The sequence below is a fragment of the Ovis aries genome, chromosome 2, assembly GCF_016772045.2.
Source record: "Ovis aries strain OAR_USU_Benz2616 breed Rambouillet chromosome 2, ARS-UI_Ramb_v3.0, whole genome shotgun sequence".
In the NCBI taxonomy this organism is placed as follows: Eukaryota; Metazoa; Chordata; class Mammalia; order Artiodactyla; family Bovidae; genus Ovis; species Ovis aries.
In genome coordinates, this window is record NC_056055.1 from 74,925,610 (window position 1) to 74,947,180 (window position 21,571).

Genomic DNA, 21,571 nt, shown 5'->3' on the forward strand with positions numbered 1-21,571 from the left:
CACAGGATTAGTAGCAGAATTACAACTCAGATGTTCTTATTTCACCCTATAGTCTACAGCAGGAGTTTTCAAACTGTCACTTTTCAAATCAATTTAATAGGTTAGGAACAGCATTTTAACGTTAGGAAGTTAAACAGAGTAAAATGTATCACAGTCCTTCCCATGAGGTGATGGTCAGTATTGATTCATGACATGTGCCAGCATCAGTGTATGTGTGTATCGTGTCATCATCTGAAGTATATAACTCACTGTGGGTTGCACTCTGAAAAGTTTGGGAAACACTGATTTGGAGACTAAAGGTGTAATCCACATTGCCAAAAAAATATTTGCTGCAGGAGACAGTAGTCAATCTGTCAGTGGCCAATAGAACGTCTTGAGGATTATTCTTTAATGGACAGAAAACACAACACTCTAATTTAGGTGTTTAATCTGGTCTCTTAGTTACTAATCACAGTGGTCCTTGTTGGTTGACACTGAACATAGATATGACGTCGAACAGATGGGAAGTGTCTTTCAGTAGGTTAAAATAATCAATGGTCTTTACTTACCCAGTTAGAAAGCCTAGTGTTGAGGGGCTTATTATGCTCACCTTTGTGGCTTGATCATTGAGTTTGCTGATCTCCCTTAAGTAATATACTGTATTTAAGGAAATCTAATGAAGGGAATGATTCATTGAAATCTCAAAAAGATGTTAACCTTTTAATTTTATGTGTGCTATGCTATTCATAATGTAAAATATTCCACATAGACCACTGCATGGGTTTCAGTAAAAGTGATGATGATATCAGTACTGTTACTTCTAGCCAATTTACCAAAGCCAGGTTATCCCTGGCTACTCCCTTTATCTTATGGGGACTTCCTATAGAAAGTGAAAGTGAAGTCGCTCAGTCGTGTCCGACTCTATGCGACCCCATGGACTGGAGCCTACCGGGCTTCTCCGTCCATGGGATTCTCCAGGCAAGAATACTGGAGTGGGTTACCATTTCCTTCTCCAGGGGATCTTCCTGACCCAGGGATCGAACCCGAGTCTGCCGCATTGGAGGCAGACACTTTAACCTCTGAGACACCAGGGAATGTCGTGTGTGTGTGTGTGTGTGTGTGTGTGTGTGTGTGTGTGTGTGTGTGTGTGTGTGTACATACTCTGAAATATATGTTGATTTAGTTTGAGTTATAGCTATTCTCAAATGAAAGTGTTAGAAATGTTGTGTCATATACAGAAGGCATCTACAATAAAGCTATGAAGTGACCTGCTGAAAAATACTAGAAGTGGAATAATATAAAAATGGTGTCCACTCTGAAAATAAATAGTACATTGATACAAGATGTTAAATACATGTGGTTAGCCTTCTTCGTCTCTTAATTTCTTTGGCTAATGATAATTTGACATTTAATCTTAATGATTTTCATGCATATTTCACAATTATATGAAACTCAGGCAAATACAGTCACCAAGTTACCTTGGAATGTAAATAATCTACTAAAATTTTAACAACAGCTTTAAGGAGTCACCTTGTTTCCTTTTTCTTTATTATCTAAATATTGTTTGATTTTATCCCTGTGTCATGATTTTTCACTTTAGTTTTTATATTAAGCTTTCTTTTAATATTGTTATAAAGTTTTGTTGTTTTGTTGCCCAGTCTTGTCCGACTCTTTGAGTCCCCATGGACTGTATGTAGCCCACCAGGCTCTCTGTCCATGGGATTTTCCAGGCAGGAATATGGGAGTAGGTTGCCATTTCCTTCTCCATATAAAGTTTCAACAGTGACTTTTTCCCAATAATGTTTTAATAATCAATTATTTAACGTTGTTTTAGTTTTAATTTTTAGTAAATTGTTATTAAAACTGTTAATATTTCAATTTCAAATTTGATATATTAATCATGACGATTATCTTTGTATATTATGATTAGAAACCAGGTTTTTATTCTGTTTTTTCAATAAGTGAAAATAATGCTTATGTGTATATTTTTTGCTGTCCTTTGCCCACATTGTGTTCTGACTACAGCTTTTCTTGTTAATAGCTTCCAGTGTACTAGTTCTCACTCTAAGAGGCCCAGGAATGAGGAGGATGAGAAACTGTCAGCTATAGTTGGTGGGGCAGAGGGACCCACTCCTGACCCGGATCCAAGTGATCTCAAGGATGATGGAAAGCCAGAAGAAGCAGTGAATCTAGCAAAAACAGAAGCACCTTCAGAGAAAGAGGCCTCTGTTAGTAGGATGCAGCTGGATCATAATTTGTCAGATAATATCAGATTCTCAGGTGAGAAACTAGCTGATTATGTTTCACGTATTAGTAGTAGGTAGTTGCTGATCTTCCTTAAGTCTGTGTTTTCTAGGACAGATATCTTACTTTTCCACAGAGCTTAACCAGTAAGCTATCTAAAGCTATGAGGTAACTAAATTAGAAGGCCGAGGGAGTGTTAGAAAAGCCAGAAGTACCACTGTTCTGGGTAATGAAATTTTAAAACAAATAGCCAGCAGTACCTATTTCATTTAATAAAAAAGATTCTAAAATGGAAAAAAAACTTTTTTGATGCAACTCAATTTATAATATATAATACATTTTTGGAAATCTTCTCTTGAATTCCCATGGAATAGAGAAAACCAATTATAGATAATTCTTTGCAGATTCTTAGCTTTCAGATTAATTTTAAGAAGAAAATAAAGATTAAGATTTTACAAAGTAACATCAAAAATCATTCAGTCCTGTGAAACGGCATATATAGCCCCCTGGCTGTTTCTCTGTGCCAAAGCCATCATTTGTAAATCTCAACTGATTTGCTTTTCCCCTTTTTTGTAGCATGTTTCTTTGAAACTGTTTTTATGCTTTTCCTCTTTAATACTTGTGGGAGATTTTGCCCTTTTTCTAATGGAGCTTATTGGTAATTCCTGTCTCACTCTTATTCCCCTCATCTATTCTATCTTTATGTTGTGGGGCTCTCCCAAATCCAGACATCCCCCTGCTTCCTCTTCACTCAAGATGTGTTATCTTTGTCTGGACTGTTGTAGAAGGTGCCTCCTTCTTGTTTTTCCAGTGTCCACTCTAGTCACCCCTACTAGTCAGATCTCCATTTGGCAATTGTAGTGATTCTTTTAAAAGATTCAGCTTAGGTCTTGGCCCTGCCATTTTCTTGTTCTTATTCTACTTAGAGTAAAAGAAAAGTCCTGATCATTGTTCTAATTAATCAGTCCTTGGCTTCTTCTCCATTCTTATTTCCTTTTGCACTTGAAATGTCTGTGTTAATAGAGTTTAAATCATGGATATTTCCCCAGTGAGTTTGTATTCAATTGGATATCTAGACAAATAAATATGTAATTCCTATCTAGTGTGCCAAGTACCACTATAGAGATGGCGTACCAAGGAAAGACCCAAAATAGACAGGAGGCTGAACTGGCAAGGTTTCTGGGAGTAGGTGATAGCTGAACTGATTTGTAATCAATGTATGGAAGACAGAAAGTGGAGAAGGTAGGCAAGTGCAGAGACCAGTTACGCACTATACACATGCTCAGTCGCTGAGTTCTATCCGACTCTTTTGCAATCCTGTAAACCATAGCCCACAGGCTCCTCTGTCCTGGGATTTCTCAGGCAAGGATACTGGAGTAGGTTGCCATTTCCTTCTCTAGGGAATTTTTCCAGCCCAGTGGGTGAACCTTCATCTTCTGCATTGGCAGGCAGATTCTTTACTTCTGACCACCAAGGAATCCCTAGTTATGTAATGTATACAGATATTTCTTTGCTGTCCCTCACCATGGTGTTTTTTTTTAAGTACCCTGGGTTAAATTAATTACTCTATGAACTACTGAGTGGTTTAAGCCAAGCGTACACAGCTTTATTTGTTCTCTTGCTACCTAGTTTCTTGCATTTTGACTTCTGGGTTTTAAGACCTGCTGCTGATGCTGCTAAGTCACTTCAGTCGTGTCCGACTCTGTGTGATCCCATAGATGGCAGCCCACCAGGCTCCCCCATCCCTGGGATTCTCCAGGCAAGAACACTGGAGTGGGTTGCCATTTCCTTCTCCAATGCATGAAAGTGAAAAGTGAAAGGGAAGTTGCTCAGTCGTGTCTGACTCTTTGCGACCCCATGGACTGCAGCCCACCAGGCTCCTCTATCCATGGGATTTTTCAGGCAAGGGTACTGGAGTGGGGTGCCTTCACCTTCTCCTTTTAAGACCTGACAGAGCATTTAATAGAAGATTTGGCATGTTGCAGTGTTTGAGCTACTATGCGATAGGTGAATAAAATGAGGCACACTTGTGTATGCATAAGAGAGGGAGCAAGCTACAGAAGTAAACTGTGTGTGATATTCCTTTCATTTCTGTGCTGTCCTTGTACTGTGCAGGATTAGTTTAAGAAATCATTTTTATCGGACCTGCACAGTTTTACATATGTTTTACATGGATTTGTACAGTTTTACATCTTCTTGAGTTGGAATGTTTCATCAGTAACATATATTGGAACCAAATTCTTATTTTTTAGAAAGATCTCAAATTGCTATTGCTTATGTAAGTATTGTTACTGCCCTGGCTTTGGACACTGGTTTACAATGGAACCTCTTTTTAATCCCTCATTTTGTCAGTAAATATATTATTTTGCTGCCTTAGCAACTATAAAGGCTGCATAGTGCTTTAGTGACCTTTTCCACTTGGATCTTCAGTAGAAATTTAGAGGGGATGTTTGATGATAGACATTTAGTTGAGAACAGTTTAACAATCCTTAGCAATAATATATTGTAACATTTATTAACAGGCTCTTGTTTTACTCCTTAGGAAACATCTGCCTAAACACATCTGTAACAGAGAAGATCAAAGCCGAGGCTGACCAAACTTGTGCTGCAGTTCCACCTTCAAATCCCAGTGAGGCTGACGAGTCCATATTTAGTGGCCAAGTCACATCCGAGGAATCAGAGCCACGCAAGCTTCCATGGCCAAAGTCACCTGAGTCATACTCCTCTGTGGCAGAGAGTAGCAGTGCTTTGACTGAGGGAGAAGAGAGTGATGTGGAAAGCCGTGGGAGTGGCCTTGAACCTGGGGAAGTCCCAGCGGTCCCCAGTGGCCAGAGAAATGGCTTCAAAGTCCCCAGTGTATGTGACAGTGTCAATTTTTACCATATTTATTGTGTTGTCGAGGCTCTTTCTGAAAACAGCATGCTATGCATGGAAATCTTGCTGTAGGGGAGAAATAGCATCTCACATTTATAGGTCTTAATCTATTTCCTTCAGTGACTGGGAGGTAAGCTTTCTGTGAGCTCTGGCTAACCTGGTGATAATTCAGAGAACATGGAACTTTTGGCCACGTGTTGGAGTTTAATTTTCTTTCTTTTTTAGTTTTTCTAACATTAAACTCTTTGTTTTGAGATCTTTGTAGATTTATATGCAGTGGTAAGAAGTAGTGTAGCAAGATCTAATGTACCCAGTTTCCCCCAATAGAACCTCCTTGGAAGACTAGGATAGGATAGCACAGTGATACTGACATTGATATAGTCAAGACATAGAATGTTCTGTCACCTGCAATATTAGCCAGACTGGAGATTATTCACCTGCAAGACTCTTCTCTCTTTCTGCCAGAGCTTAATACCTCTGGGTCCTAGGCTTCTCTCAACCTCTATTTTAACATTAGGGCTCTTCTGGTTATGCTTTTTCCTGACTCTTGCCACATGGACTCTGAATCTAGGACCAGGCTGAACCTTCTGTCTCTACCCATGCTGGAACCAGGCCTTCTGCCACTTGGAAAATCAAGATCCCTCTTGATTTCCAACTTCCTCATTCTAACCCTTTGCAGAAGGCTTCCCTGTTTCTCCTATGTTCTTGTATGATGTTAATACCATATGCTTTCATCATAAACTGATTGTGAGTATATCAGCCAAGCTACAATTGCGTGTTTATTGTCATAGTTTAGTAACCTCTTTTGACCTGAACAACTTGGTAAAGGAGTTCAGGTGGATGAATAAGCGAAGCCTCAAATGTTTGAGCTGATAAATTGTGCTGGCTGCCGCTGAACAGACCCAGTTCTGGATTGCTCCTGCTCATTTTAGCTCAGAAGAAACCTTTTGTATCTTCGAGTAGCAAGAGAGAGTAAATAAAGACATCAATTTGAAATGCCCTATTTATAAGTAGTTTTAAAATGTTCAATAAAATGTAGATAATTTCCTGCTGCTGCTGCTCCTGCTGCTGCTGCTAAGTTGCTTTGTCATGTCCGACTCTGTGCGACCCCAGAGATGGCAGCCCACCAGGCTCCCCCGTCCCTGGGATTCTCCAGGCAAGAACACTGGAGTGGGTTGCCATTTCCTTCTCCAATGCATGAAATTGAAAAGTGAAAGTGAAGTCGCTCAGTCGTGTCTGACCCTCAGTGACCCCATGGATTGCAGCCTTCCAGGCTCCTCCGTCCATGGGATTTTTCAGGCAAGAGTACTGGAGTGGGGTGCCATTGCCTTCTCCGAGATAATTTTCTAATTTCCCCCAATAACTTTTTACCATTTTTCTATGATTATCCTACTGAAGTATAAAATATTTCTCAGAAACACCTGAGAAACAGAAAGTTATGATCTAATTTATTTGAAAAGGTAGCTAAGAAATTTGAACATAGTATTCACATTGCAGTAAACAAAATTTACAACTTAGTTTCATGTAGGGATTATTTGTAGCTGGACAGATACTGGGATTCAGGACTGGTGAATAAGTCAAATGCCTGTTTTTTTTGTTTTTTTTTTTTTTTAGTTTTTTATTTTTTAAATTTTAAAATCTTTAATTCTTACATGCGTTCCCAAACATGAACACCCCTCCCAAATGCCTGTTTTTATTTGGTCTGATTCTTTAAACTAGAATGGAACTGAAAATAACTTTTCTGTTCACCTTCATCTTTATCATTTCACTGAGCAAAGTCTGACTGGCCAGGAAGGCAAGTGCTGTTGTTGAGGGCTGAGGACTTGGTTTGCACTTGTCAAAAACAGCTGTGTGGTGTTCTCTTCTCATCCCATTTTGTCAGACTTCTAAGTCCTTCTAAGCCACACAGACCTGGTTCATTTTTGTGTAGTGTGGCCAGTGTTTCTTAGTTTTGAGTGTAATACTGTGTGTTTGCTGATAGCAGTCAGCTTCAGTCATCCTTCTCGGGAAACATCAAGGGAACCAAACATGTTCACACATGACGCGCTATTCCTGCTGTCCAAGATGCTCCTCTCCCAGAGGGCTAAGTGTGCTGCTTTGTCATTGCTCTCGAGACTCCACTCAGATGTTTTCACACCAGAAAAGCCTTCTCTGATGATCCCACATAAAATTACCTCCTGCCCATCTCTTTCTATTCTTTGCCATGCTTTTTTAAAAAAATTATTATTATTACTGCATATTTCCTTAATAATACCTGATATTTATGGGCTTCCACAGTGTCTCAGCAGAAAAAGAATCCGCCTGGCAAGCAGGAGATGCTGGTTTGATCCCTGGGTCGGGAAGATCCCCTGGAAAAGGAAATGGCAACCCACTCCAGTATTCTTGCCTGGGAAATCCCATGGATAGAGGAACCTGGCGGGCTACAGTCCATGGGGTCGCAAAGAGTCAGACACAACTGAGCAACTGAAACAATAACAACAACCCAATATTTACTTGTTTATTACTTGTTTATTGCCTCTGGCCTACCCCATCTATATTGCACTCCTTGGAAGCAGAGACCTGGTAGAAGTTTTTCCTGCTCTAGCTTACTCTTAGAGCAGTGTAGCACATAGTAAGGGCTTAATAAATATTTCTTATTTTTGACTAAATTATAATTTCTCACATTCATTTTTAGCTATTATAAACCACAGGCAAATCTCATCCTCTGTCATTACTTTGTGAATCCTGCTTTGATTAGAGTGTTGTCACACATTTTCTCATAAGCCTGTTTACCTGTCAGATGCTAGCATAGTTTTTTCTTTACGGGTGCTGCTGCTTCAGCTTTAGGGAAATTTATGAGACTCCTTTCTTTTACATGAATCACTGATGCAAACACACTGGATTTGAACTCTTTCTTTAACTAGCAACTCTGCCACTTTTTTTTTTTTTTTTTGATTGTATGGATGAGAAAGCTTGTAAACAGAGTCTGTCTGAAAGATGTCAGGATGCAAATGACTTTTTCCTCTACCTTTGAAAGAAAACTGTAGTCTAGGCAGCTCATGACAAAAGATTTTACATAGAATGTTAGTGGTTTCAGGATGACAGTTATGTGCCATATTAAACAACAGCGTTTGATTTCCTGTTTGGTCCTTAGAGAAGTGAGGACTCTTTTTCCAGTGGAAGGAAGAGGATAGGTTTACTTTGGCTGTATTGCCTCCTGAAGACAGAAAGCAAAATAACCTGCTGTACAGTCACATGTGACCAAATGCCATGGCCCTGGATTATTATGAATATATAATCCTAAATTCAGATTATCTTTGAAGGACTTTTGAAAACTCTCTAACATCTGAGTTTATTATAGGTTTGCAAAGGGTACTCTGCACTACAGATAGTGCTTTAATATGAAATGGAAGGATAGTTCAGTGATTCCTCTGCCAGTAAAATTACTAACAGAATGGCTCCTATTTCTGTTGATTTTGCCATTTAAATTTCTTTAAAAACCTTAATTTCTCAGGTGGTAAAACAAGTACAAGAGTTCTTTATAATTTATTTGTGGTAAGTCATTGTAATGATAGTTTTTTTTTTTTAAAACAAGTCTTTGATGGTGAATATTTTTCCCCTATGCATGTTCTGTAACCAGAGAACAGAAGGTGAAACCAAAACTGCTAAAAGTTGGCGCCACCCACTTAGTAAGCCTCCGGCGAGATCTCCAATGACCCTGGTGAAGCAGCAGGCAACGAGTGATGAAGGTGAGCTTGGATTGTTTTTCAGTGTTTATTCCATGTAAACTGTATAATATTCAGAATTTATTCTGTCAGTTTGTTGTAACAAACTTTTCTAAAAAAAAAAAAAAACTGCCTGGTAGAGAAGAAATCTGACCATGTGGCAAATACATACCTTAAGGAGATCCTGAGTGACACACAGTTTATTTAGAACTTAGATTTTAGGGATACACACTTGTTTCACATAATCAAGGAGTGTTAAAGTCTTCCTTTTTTATTTGATGGGTAAATTGGTTGTTTCTGACATTTGTCTTAAGACCCTCCAGAAGAAGTTGACGTCCTTTCTCTCAGACTATCATATCATGGAATTAACATGCTTTGTATTGCGTCTGATTTTAACTTGACTCCTTTAAATTTATCCACACCATCTGAGTCAGAAACTACATGCAGGACTTCTGCATCCTGTTACACCCGGTGTGTCATGGAACACCCTTCCTCTTTGACTATGCGAATGAGGCTTGGCATGAAATCGTTTTATTTACAACCAGCTGCTATTCTTAGATGTAACATTTGTCTGTGTGGTTTACCTGGTTGCCCTCTTTGCCTCTCTTTCTCTCTTTTTCCAAATTTTTTTTTTCTTTTTCTTCAGTCAGACCACTGACCAACTGTTTATTCCTTCCAGTGTTTCATAGCTTCATAAGGTGTATTTTTTTTTTTTCATCTCTAAAAGAATCAGTTGAAGCAGGTGTTCTGTAAAAAGCCCTTCTTTGAGATGTTATCCTTTACTGGTAGAAACTGTTAATTAAGGTACTTGTCTGTAGGGATGCTGTCAAGGGAATAACATGAATCTTGGGTTCAGACTTATATCTAGTTTAAATCCAGTTTATCAGAGTACATATCCTTAGCAGATTTTCTTTCCCATTTATTCACTGTCTTCTTTTATGCCTCATGTTTAGTTAGGAAAAAAAAGTTCATCAGTGTAGGGATCAGATAATGATGGTAGCAGTGTCTATAACACCAGTTCAGGATGGAATTCTGCCTTGAACAGTAAAAGTAATTAAACACGTTTGCCTTTATTTCCATATGTCATCATGTTCAGTTTTTATTTCTCCAACTTTATTGTATCCAGCACAAACCATTTTCTCCTTTTTGTCAAAATAAAAAATTGTTCTGTATAAAGTAATTAATATTCACTGTGCATTACTCATCCATTTTCATGACCCTTCCCCGTTATAGCCTATAGCAAAGGCAGAGCTTCTTGGAAGGGAATGTCCTGTCCTGATACATAAGGAAAACTGCCTTCTCCTATTTCTTTATCATCCTGGAAAATTTATTTCCATGTGGATCATCATAAATTGGTCCAGAGTTTCTCCTTGGAAAGCAGTTCTGATTTTGATCACTATAGCTTGCAAAATTTCTAACTGGATTGGTTTAACAGGGAGATCTCAAAGGTCTGAGGTTAAATATCTTGCTGATACACTGGTGATTGCAGCTTTTGCAGCAGTTTCACCCTCTATTTTTATATGTTAGGAACTCCTGGGTCCTCTGGGGATTTCTGAGAATTGAAAGGAAAAATCAGAGAATTATAGTGATGGCTAAAGATTTTTTACAAGCTTCTAAATTGAGAATGGAGAGTATTCTGTGTTCTGGGGCAAATTATTTTTTGGGAACTTGAATGTTTTTCCCTTAGCCATCTCCCTTTGTGTCTTGTACAACTGGGAGTGTCATTATTAGAAAGTGATGAAGAGTGGGATGAGTGCTCATTGGGAGCACACAACTATAAATCTAGTCTCTTGGAAATTTCCTACCCTAACTACTGGACTCTTTCTACACTCCTCTTACAGAAGTAGGTATGTATGCCAGGCAGGAGCATGAGTAGATCTAGATTGGAGCATCTGAGAAATTGCATCTCCGAACAGCAGTGTTCCTTGTTGGTGAGTGAACCCTTCTTTGGGGCTGGCATTTGACTCCAGAAAAGCAACAGAGGGGAAGGATACTGACCCAGCACCTCTGGGAGCTTATGGGCAGCTGAGAGATGAGTCCCCTCTCAGCTGCACCTTTCAAAAGACAGGGCAGTGGTTCTTTGATACTCAAATGGCCTGGAACTGAAGAAATCATCCTAATTGGTGGCAGATCCAGTAATTACTAGGATCAGCAAGGAATTCCCGACTCTCATTCTCTTCTTTCCTTAGAAGAAGCTTTTCCATACTTAGCAGAAAAACATGAGGGCCTGAACAGAGGGGGATACCTAAGAAAGGAATGATGTTTTAGAATGTAAAATTTTTACATAAACTAGTATTCAGTTTTGTTCTTTTTGAGGGGAGTAGTGAAAAATTATCTTAACTGTATACCACATATGTATTATTTATAGTTTAAAAGCAGTTACTAATCTGTCTCTAGTTTTCTTTTAACTGTTTTTCTTTTACCTTTTTCCTTAAGTCAGGCAGCTGTACAAGGTGATCCTGAAACATGGATTGATAGTCTCTGTGTTTTCCTGCTATTTAAGCTAATTATACAATGTTGAATTGAAACAGCCTTGAAAGAGAAGTGCTTGGCTGGGTGGGTTTAGTTTCGAAACATTCTGGATATGTACCCATTCTCCCCTCGTGATATAACAGTACTGATAATGGTATATTCCTGTAGTCTGGTCTCAGAGCTTTGTGGTTGAATGTCTGTAGGAAGAGGGGTGTGTGTCTCCAGCATAGGTGAGTCAGGCAGCTCTGAGAACAGTGCTCTACCCTGGCCTCAGAAGATGCTGAGAGTGAGGATGGACCCTGGGGGTGGGCCTGGGAGGGCAGCTTAGAAATCTGCCACAGTGATGTTTTTCTTGGGTTGCTAAAGACACCAGCTCAAATCTCACACATTTCCCTTAATGTTACAGCTTCGATACAGGATAAATGACTTGAAGGCTGCTCATAATCCACTACCGACTTCTTACTGCCTTCGTTTCCCTCCACTATTCAGTGTGGAACCTCTTTTCCATCCATTCACATAACTTTTTTTTTTTTCCCTCCTGAGTATCTGGTGCTGCTTTATGCTTCCGTGCACTTTCTTGAACTGTTGCTTTACCTGTGATGCCCTTTCCATCTTGGCACCATTCTCACGTGTTTCTGAGCAGTTTTTCCTCATTTTTTACTTCTCTTCTACTGTCCTATTCCATCTATGCTTACTTAGCTCTAGCATATGCCTTGTCACCTTACATTGTATTTCATTATTTGTCTGTGTGTCTGTTTCCTCACTCTCACGCCTTTACTTTTGTCTCTGCACTCTGGGTCCAAGGTGAGTGTGTGGCTTAACCCACCTGTGGGTCCAAAAGCAGGAAGTCCCAGGTGATTAGTAACCTTGAAATCAACCATTATAAAAGATTGTGAAATACTGTGATGTAATATATGCTGTCATGTTAAAAGGAAAACCAAAATTCTTGTCCAGGAATTATTCTCTATATAAGTGGATAGAAAAACATACTGTTTTAATTAGCTGGGACCATAACCTGACTCAGTCAGGTCCTTCAAGTTAATATGAAGCTGACATGGCATTCAGATGTGGTTAGTGCTTTGGGGACCTGAGGGCCCCCAGAGGAATGATACCCTGTTGGGACAGCTGCTTAGCTAGCATCTCAGTCAGTGTGTATGTAGATGTGCGTGTGTGTGCACTTACGTGTATTTCATTCCCAGTTTAAAGGCATTTTTATTCAATTCCTTTTCACTCATGCATGCTTTTTCTGACTAGAGTTTTCATCAGCAACCCTTTGTGCTGACACAAACTCAGGGCTTTTCCTAAACTGATGTTAGGCTAATAAACTTTGTACATTGATGTCCATATTCTGACCATGCATTTTATTAATATCCATCCCCCTGCCTTACCCTTCATGGTTCCTTGTTTGGTCTTTGAAGTTCCCTTCCTGCACATATGTATGCATTAAAAAAGAAACTGAAGTATAGTTGATTTACAATTTTCAGGTATCATGTATGTGTTTATTTTCCACTTAAATTTTTTTCTAGCTACTTTGCAACACAAAGTTTCCAACTTTCTCTACTTTTGACTTACAGTATATTCACTGCTTTTGTACTTACTGTGCACATAATCCCCTTGGTGAAGTGATAAGGCTAATGTTGTTTCTAAAGCAACTGTAAAGGACGAAGCTCACAAATACCAGGAAAGCTTATGAATGTGGCTGTGGCAGATGCAGTAATCTCCACGTCTGCTGGTGGTGATTTGAGTTAACATACTCATGCTGTCTATGGAGATTCTGCTGAAGATTTAGAAAGTTAAGTTGAAAGTTTATAAGAAAATATACAAGATTGTTATTAGTGATTTTAGTTCTCTTTTGTATGCTGATAACTTTTCAAGTTTCTATAGTAAACACATTTATATTTGGGCAAAAATATATTTTAAAGAGACAGAATATGAATGTGATGAACTGGATTACCAGATAATCCACCAGTTATATAACACTGAGAAACAATTGATAAATTAGGCTGTCTAGAAAATTAGAGATACCAAGGGAACATTTCATGCAAGGATGGGCTCGATAAAGGACAGAAATGGTCTGGACCTAACAGAAGCAGAAGATATTAAGAAGAGGTGGCAAGAATACACGGAAGAATTGTACAAAAAAGATCTTCACGACCCAGATAATCATGATGATGTGATCACTCATCTAGAGCCAGACATCTTGGAAAGTGAAGTCAAGTGGGCCTTAGGAACAAAGCTAGTGGAGGTGATGGAATTCCAGTTAAGCTGTTTCAAATCCTGAAAGATGATGCTGTGAAAGTGCTGCACTCAATATGCCAGCAAATTTGGAAAACGCAGCAGTGGCCACAGAACTGGAAAAGTTCAGTTTTCATTCCAGTTCCAAAGAAAGGCAATGCCAAAGAATGCTCAAACTACCGCACAATTGCATTCATCTCACATGCTAGTAAAGTAATGCTCAAAATTCTCCAAGCCAGGCTTCAGCGTGAACCATGAACTCCCTGATGTTCAAGCTGGTTTTAGAAAAGGCGGAGGAACCAGAGAAATAATTGCCGACATCCACTAGATCATGGACAGAGCAAGAGAGTTCCAGAAAAACATCTATTTTTGCTTTATTGACTATGCCAAAGCCTTTGATTGTGTGGATCACAACAAACTGTGGAAAATTCTGAAAGAGATGGGAATACAGAGCACCTGACCTGCCTCTTGAGAAACCTATATGCAGGTCAGGAAGCAGCAGTTAGAACTGAACATGGAACAACAGACTGGTTCCAAATAGGAAAAGGAGTATGTCAAGGCTGTATATTGTCACCCTGCTTATTTAACTTCTATGCAGAGTACATCATGAGAAATGCTGGACTGGAAGAAACACAAGCTGGAATCAAGATTGCCGGGAGAAATATCAAGAACCTCAGATATGCAGATGACACCACCCTTATGGCAGAAAGTGAAGAGGAGCTAAAAAGCCTCTTGATGAAAGTGAAAGAGGAGAGCGAAAAAGTTGGCTTAAAGCTCAACATTCAGAAAACGAAGATTTTTGGCATCTGGTCCCATCACTTCATGGGAAATAGATGGGGAAACAGTGGAAACAGTGTCAGACTTTATTTTGGGGGGCTCCAAAATCACTGCAGATGGTGATTGCAGCCATGAAATTAAAAGACGCTTACTCCTTGGAAGAAAGTTATGACCAACCTAGATAGCATATTCAAAAGCAGAGACATTACTTTGCCGACTAAGGTCCATCTAGTCAAGGCTATGGTTTTTCCTGTGGTCATGTATGGATGTAAGAGTTGGACTGTGAAGAAGGCTGAGCACCGAAGAATTGATGCTTTTGAACTGTGGTGTTGGAGAAGACTCTTGAGAGTCCCTTGGACTGCAAGGAGATCCAACTAGTCCATTCTGAAGGAGATCAACCCTGGGATTTCTTTGGAAGGAATGATGCTAAAGCTGAAGCACAGTACTTTGGCCACCTGATGTGAAGAGTTGACTCATTGGAAAAGACTGATGCTGGGAGGGATTGCAGGGAGGAGGAGAAGGGGATGACCGAGGATGAGATGGCTGAATGGCATCACGGACTCGATGGACATGAGTCTGAGTGAACTCCGGGAGATGGTGATGAACAGGGACGCCTGGCATGCTGCGATTCATGGGGTTGCAAAGAGTCAGACACGACTGAGCGACTGAACTGAACTGAACTGAATCTCTATACTTGCACAGAGAGGCAAAATCCCATGAAGGGTTGTATGTCTCCATGTCTGTGATCATAGTCAACCGACTCTAGTGTTGGGTTAACTGTATGACCCTCCATGCTTCAGGACCTGTGCTTACAAGTAGGGATTACAAGTAGGGATTACAGCGGCACCTCCCGCATGGAGCTCTTGGGAGGGTTAGAAGAACTCAGGTAAGGCGCTCATGTGTTTGGCACATGATGGATGTTTGTTGTCCTCATTGTAATATGATTAGGAGGAAAAGGAGGAGGGTGATGTCTGAGCTTTCAAGAAAAGAGAGAAATCCGGAGGGGATTCAGGGTGAAAGGCCATTCTGGTGGGTAGGAGAGAGTGAATGTTGCACTCTCTGGGGGCAGTATGCCAGGACTAGAGTGGAGGCTGGGAAGTCAGAGCTAAGACCTCATAGGATCCCCCAGAGACATAAAACTGAACTCTTAAAAGCCTTAAGCCCATAGTGAAGGGTGTGCTAGGGAACAACTAAAAACCAAAACTCACCATTGCCCCAGGCAGAGGACAAGAGATCCTGCTCCCTGGGTCTTGGCCTGGGTGGGGAAAGAGGATAGGACAAGAGAAAGGTACCTTAACACTTCTTAACATAGGACTGCTGTCATATTTGTGCCTCTTATGCCAATCAGAATGGCAACCCACTCCAGGACTCTTGCCTGGAAAATTCCATGGATAGAGGAGCCTTGTAGGCTACAGTCCATGAGGTCGCAAAGAGTCAGACATGATTGAGTGACTTCACTTCTTCTTCTATGCCTCTAGAGCATCAAAAGCAGAAACAATTACAAAATGTTATAAACCCACTCTGAGAAGGAGTTTAGCTGACTAAAAGACAGTAGATGCTGACTGGAGCCCTGGCTTTGTCCCTTAGAAGTTTTTTAACTTCTGTCAAGTCTTCTCTCTGGCCTCAATTTCCTTTTGTGTAAAATATGAGCCTTGGCTTTGAGTAATTAGGGCTTTTAACCTACAGGTTCATGAATGGATTTTTGACATTTCAAATATCCTGAAGTAACATGATACCTTGAGCTCATCACCCTTGGATCAAATTTTTATTTGTAATTCTTCAATTGTAATTTTATACAGAAAGATTGAAAGATGCAGATACCCATCTATACTGTGTTTACCCAATGCAGAGGTAACCCCACCTACACATCTGAATACTGACAAGATTCAGATTAAAACCCTGGTTGTGGCTCTGAATTTCTCTAATCTGAACTGTCTGGATTGCTCTTCCTAAATCATCAGTTCAGCAAGTGCGGTACTGTAAGGAGCTGTTAAGGATCTTTTTGAAATTAAAAACAGCTTAGACCCTGATCCCTATCTCTGTATTGTCTGCATGCCTTGAGGGTTAGATTAAAAGTGTATTTCAGGCAGTGTTAACAGCAATTTATTTTTTTGGACAGTCTATCTATGTTAATATTATAATTCATTTTGTAATGGATTAAATATTTAAATACAGAGTTGGAAGAGGTGGAAACTGCTGCATTAATTAGAGATTATTCTTGATGTTTGACCATAAAGTAACACATTTAAGCTAGATTTTCAGTTATTGTGAAGAATGAAGTGTGTACATTTAAGTACATTTAAGTAAGGAAAATCTCAGGAACTCACATCTGACAAAATCTGATTACTTCCTCAAATGTTTTTTGGTTTCACACTCATTTTGTGAAAACACTTGTGTTTATAATGCAATTGAACGATAAATTGGTCCTCAACATGTTTTCCCAAGAACATGTTTTCACTTTATTAGAGATTTTTATCTTTTTCTGGGGTATCCTGATATTTCCTGGATATTTTATGAACTTCACACTGTGTTATACAGTAACTGTTAGTACTGTTGGTGCAAAAGCTAGCTTTTGGGTGCTTTGCAATTATCTGTCAAATAAGGAACATTATTTAGAATTGGCTGTTATGCTTTATCTTTGGCAGACAGATATTTTAGAAGAAGATTATGTCCTTCTGCCCCTGGCATGCTGTAGCTCTCTGCTTTCTAAGAGCATTAGTATAGGTTTGGTGGTGGCTTAGTCACTAAGTTGTGTCTGACTCTTGGGACCCCATGGACTGTAGCCCACCAGGCTCTTTGTTTGTGGGATTTCCTAGGCAAGAATACTGAAGTGGGTTGCCATTTCCTCCTCCTGAGAATCTTGCTGACCCAGGGATTGAATCCGCCTCTCTTGCCTTGCAGGCAGTATCCTGCATTGCAGGCAGATTCTTTACTGACTGTGCCACAGGGAAACCCCCAGTACAAGTTTGCCGATCTTCATTTTGTTAAAAAAATTTTATTTCAAAGATTTAAGTGGATATATTGACCAAATATAATGATGTTTTTTTTATTGATTCACATTTTAAAAATGTTATTTAAAGTATCAGATTAAATTAAAATTATTTTTAATAGCAAAAATGTTAATTTGTTTGCTTTGGCAGATAATACCTGACTTTGTTTATGGTTAGCAATCTGAGCTTGCTTTCTAGTCTTTCTGGCAGTTACTGACTGTATGACCATGGAGAACTAAGTCATGTGTAAGGCTCATCATATGTCTACTCTTATATGTATATGATGAAATTGTTGGATTAGTGATCCCAGAGTTTCACTCAAACTGTAAAGTTCTTTAATTCTATCAAAATATAATAGGAAGAAACCAACATAGTATTTTAAGTCATCTATAAGGTCCAGCATTCTAACATATATATATAATATATAAAATATGGGGAGGATACTGTATAGTCCCCTTGTTTCATGCTGTGCTTTCATGGAAAAGCAAAATAGTGCAGTATAAGAGTATTCCTTACCAACAGTGTTTCCGCTCTGTAAAAAGAAATTGTTTTCTGTGCCAGTTTTGAAAAACAAATGTTGTTGTATGATTGTTGCATGTCATACTCTAAATGTTACTAATTTGTACATAAGGATCTCTTCTTTGTTCCATCAGTTCTTATTAGCTTGAGGTAATGCTATACTTTCATAATAAGCATAGTTATATTTCTGTCTGTTTAAACAAGAAAACACCAACTTCAGCAGATTTTTAAGCAGGTTGTCTTGGGATGTTTGTTGCTAGGTCACAGCCAGTGTTTTCTGCATTATGGGGACATAAAACAGTAGATATTGTTGGCACTCAGATTTAATGGATATTTTATCTAGCACTCAGCTGTATAATATATGGGCATTCTCTGTATTACTTGATTTCTCTGTTAGTGAATTCCACTGGAGTCTGAAGAGCCCTGACTTTTTCTGCACTATAGGGAATAAAAATAAAAAACACCTTGCCCTTATCATGCTAGTGATTTAGACAAAACCATGCTGGCTTTTTAACTTATGTTACATGGTTGCTTTCTGTACTTCTGTGAGTCAATCTTGAAACTAATGGTTGTTATTGAAGTCTTATGATCAGGTGTCTGTAAGTGCTGACAGCATTAGTATTGTAAAATGATAGTCAAGGCTAATTTATTTAAATTCATGTGTGCCTTGTTACTCTTAAAGTCTTGTAGAAAATATCTGAGAAACAGCCTTTGATAGTATGGTTCATTCCCTTCTTTAGAAAAATGAGTTATTGTATTAGGTTGAAATGTATGAAATTGCTGATATTTTATTTTCATGTATCTTCATATATAACTTTGTTTTCTTAAACTTGTACACAACCCCCTTTCCTTGGAGACAATGATGTCTTAATGATACAGGCCATTGAATTACCTTGTATTTTGTTCCACATTTTCTGCATTTTTAGTTTCATCTTTAGTTTGGTTATGAAACTATGAATATTGAGAATAAGCATGATGTTTACAAAATTAATGTAGCTTTAAAAATTTAATTTTGTAATTACTTATGATTTTCATTTGCTTTGTTTTGTCCCAATTAAAAACTTAGTTCTGGGCTGTCAGTTCTGCAGGCTGACATTTGGGGACCATTGTCATGGATTTTAGAAAAAAGAGTTTTCACTGCTGAGAGGGTTGTTAAGTAATATGTGTAAGGCTCCCAGTGAGTTGTTAGAAAGTGGCTCACTTTATCATCATTTAAATTCTATATGGCATTGTTTTATTCATTTTCTTTTTTCTGGTTCTGTGTTTCCAGCTTTAGGGAAATGATGAGGCGGCTTTTTTCTAAGTACATATCATATGGGTCTCTTAAGTCTACACTGATGTTGCATTGTTTTACGTTGAGGTTTGGTTTGGTTTTGTTATGGGTAAACATTCTCAAGATTGAAAAGTGTAGGGTTTTTTGTTTTGCTGATAGAAAAGTAGAAACCAAAGGCAAAAAGGTTTGTGATGATATATGAACGTTTTGAATATTACTCATCTATTTCTATAGTTCTTAAGGTCTTTTCTTGAGGAAAGACACTTTGTAATGACTTTAAGTGAATTAACCAAGGATCTAGGGTGAGAATCTTCTTGGGAGAGAACAGTGAGTACAAAGGCCCCGAGGAAGGCAGTTAGTGTGGCATATTTGAGGAGCAGCAGGAAGAACCAAAAGCTGGTGGCTTTGGACATTGAGCTGCAGAGTGAACGCTCCGCCTTGTCCTCTTCTTGTTTCCAAACATCCTCTTATGTGGCCCATGCCCTGTTACTCTAGTTTCTGGCATTGTGGCTGCTCTGCACAAAGTTATCTGTCTCCTTAGCGACTGTTTTGTGTGATCTGCCAGGTGATACCCTGTGAGTTCTTGGGTTAAAATGTCCAAGGATTCTGCTGTGCTTAATATAGATGACCGATGTTAGCTTTTAGCTAAGAGAAACTTTCTAATTTCTAAATTTTCTTTATGAATTGGCAGGTAAACTGCAACATATGCTGGTTGTTCTTTGCTTAGTGATTTTGTTTTGGCCATTTTAAAAGTTTCTAATAGAGGTGTTGTTAATGAAGTAGTTTAAGAAACCAGAGCTTTTACCCGTGGGAAGTTTTGAACTCCTTGAAGGCAAAGGACTGTTTATTTTTGTTTCTTATCTCTAGCATCTGTCCTATTGCCCAGTACACAATGAGTTTCACATGCTCTCTTTCACCTATCTTTTATTTGCTGCTCGGGATAAATTCTTTTTGGTGCCATGTTGGCTGCTAGTTTTACAAAGATATGTGAGCTTTCTTTAAAGGAGTTTTCAAAATATCAATAACCTCAGATATGCAGATGACACCACCCTTATGGCAGAAAACAAAGAGGAACTAAAAAGCCTCTTGATGAAGGTGAAAGAGGAGAGTTGAAAAAGCTGGTTTAAAACTCAGCATTCAAAGAACTAAGATCATGGCATCCAGTCCCATCATCTCATGGCAAATAGATGAGGAAACAGGAAACAATGAGAGACTTTTATTTTCTTGGGCTCCAAAAATCACTGCAGATGGTGACTGTAGCCATGAAATTAAAAGACGCTTCCTCCTTGGAAGAAAAGCTATGACACACCTGGACAGCACATTAAAAAGCAGAGACATTATTCTGTCAACAAAGGTCCATATAGTCAAAGCTATGGTTTTTCCAGTAGTCATGTATAGATGTGAGAGTTGGGCGATAAAGAAGGCTGAGCACCGAAGAACTGATGCTTTTGAATTGTGGTGTTGGAGAAGACTCTTGAGAGTCCCTTGGACTGCAAGGAGATCCAGCCAGTCCATCCTAAAGATCAGTCCTGAATATTCATTGGAAGGAAACAAGCTGAAGCTGAAACTAATACTTTGGTCACCTGATGTGAAGAGCCAACTCATTAGAAAAGACCCTGATGTTGGGGAAGATTGAAGGCAGGAGGAAAAGGGGACAACATAGGATGAGATGGTTGGATGGCATCCCTGACTCAGTGAACATGAGCAAGCTCCGGGAGATGGTAAAGGACAGGGAAGCCTGGGATGCTGCAGTCCATGGAACTGCAAAGAGTTGGACACGACTGAGCGACTGAACAACAACATCCTCAGCATGATATGACAGTTGAGTATGCTGCTTTCTATTATGTACATTATTAGCAATTATTATTTATAATTCTTTAAGATAGGTAGTGTTGTCATTTTTTCTGATGAGGAAACTGAAGCTCAGAGACACTAATTCACTTCATAAGGTCACAAGGCTGGCAATTGGTAGAAAACAGGCTTTAAATTCTGCTTGATTCCCAAAGTTCCACTCTTTCTACATTATCACACTAGCAACCCTCCAATAATAGCCCCAGTACTCATAAAAGAAGTTGAAGTAAACACATAAAAATTTTTCTGATAAGAACCAGCCTTCTTTATTGATGGAGTTGATCATTCACAGTGATCCTTGTTATCCACCTGTGTTGTGAGAATATATGCATATATGAAATATGAACTAGTGTTCTTTCAGAATTTAAGTAACGGTGGTAATGCCAAAGTTCTTGAAAAAGTTCTCCCCAGGGGTACACTAAGTATCATTGACAAGTATTTTCAAGATTGAAAAGTGTGCTGTAAGTATCAGAGTACTTTTGTGTATTAGGAGTTTTGAAGGAGTGTGCTTTGGAATATTATGGCTGTTTAAAGTAGTATATTGAATGGGTTGGGATGTATCCTTTTGAAATGATTTTGACATCTTAGTTATTGTAACAGTATGTACAAAGAATAAAACTGTGTCTCCTCATTTAAGTGCTTTAGGCCTTAAA

At 38.9% G+C, this 21,571-nt stretch overlaps 1 protein-coding gene across 7 annotated transcripts in view; it reads left to right on the forward strand.

The window, feature by feature from the left end:
- The window catches only part of KDM4C (lysine demethylase 4C), a 398,538-nt gene that overhangs the window by 208,439 nt on the left and 168,528 nt on the right, over window positions 1-21,571 (forward strand). For all 7 annotated transcript variants that reach the window (XM_042243436.2, XM_004004373.6, XM_042243438.2 and 4 more), the window contains 3 exons: window positions 2,021-2,259; window positions 4,766-5,079; window positions 8,717-8,825. In XM_042243436.2, coding sequence (XP_042099370.1) covers window positions 2,021-2,259; window positions 4,766-5,079; window positions 8,717-8,825 — 662 coding nt within the window. The remainder of the gene's footprint in view (window positions 1-2,020; window positions 2,260-4,765; window positions 5,080-8,716; window positions 8,826-21,571) is intronic.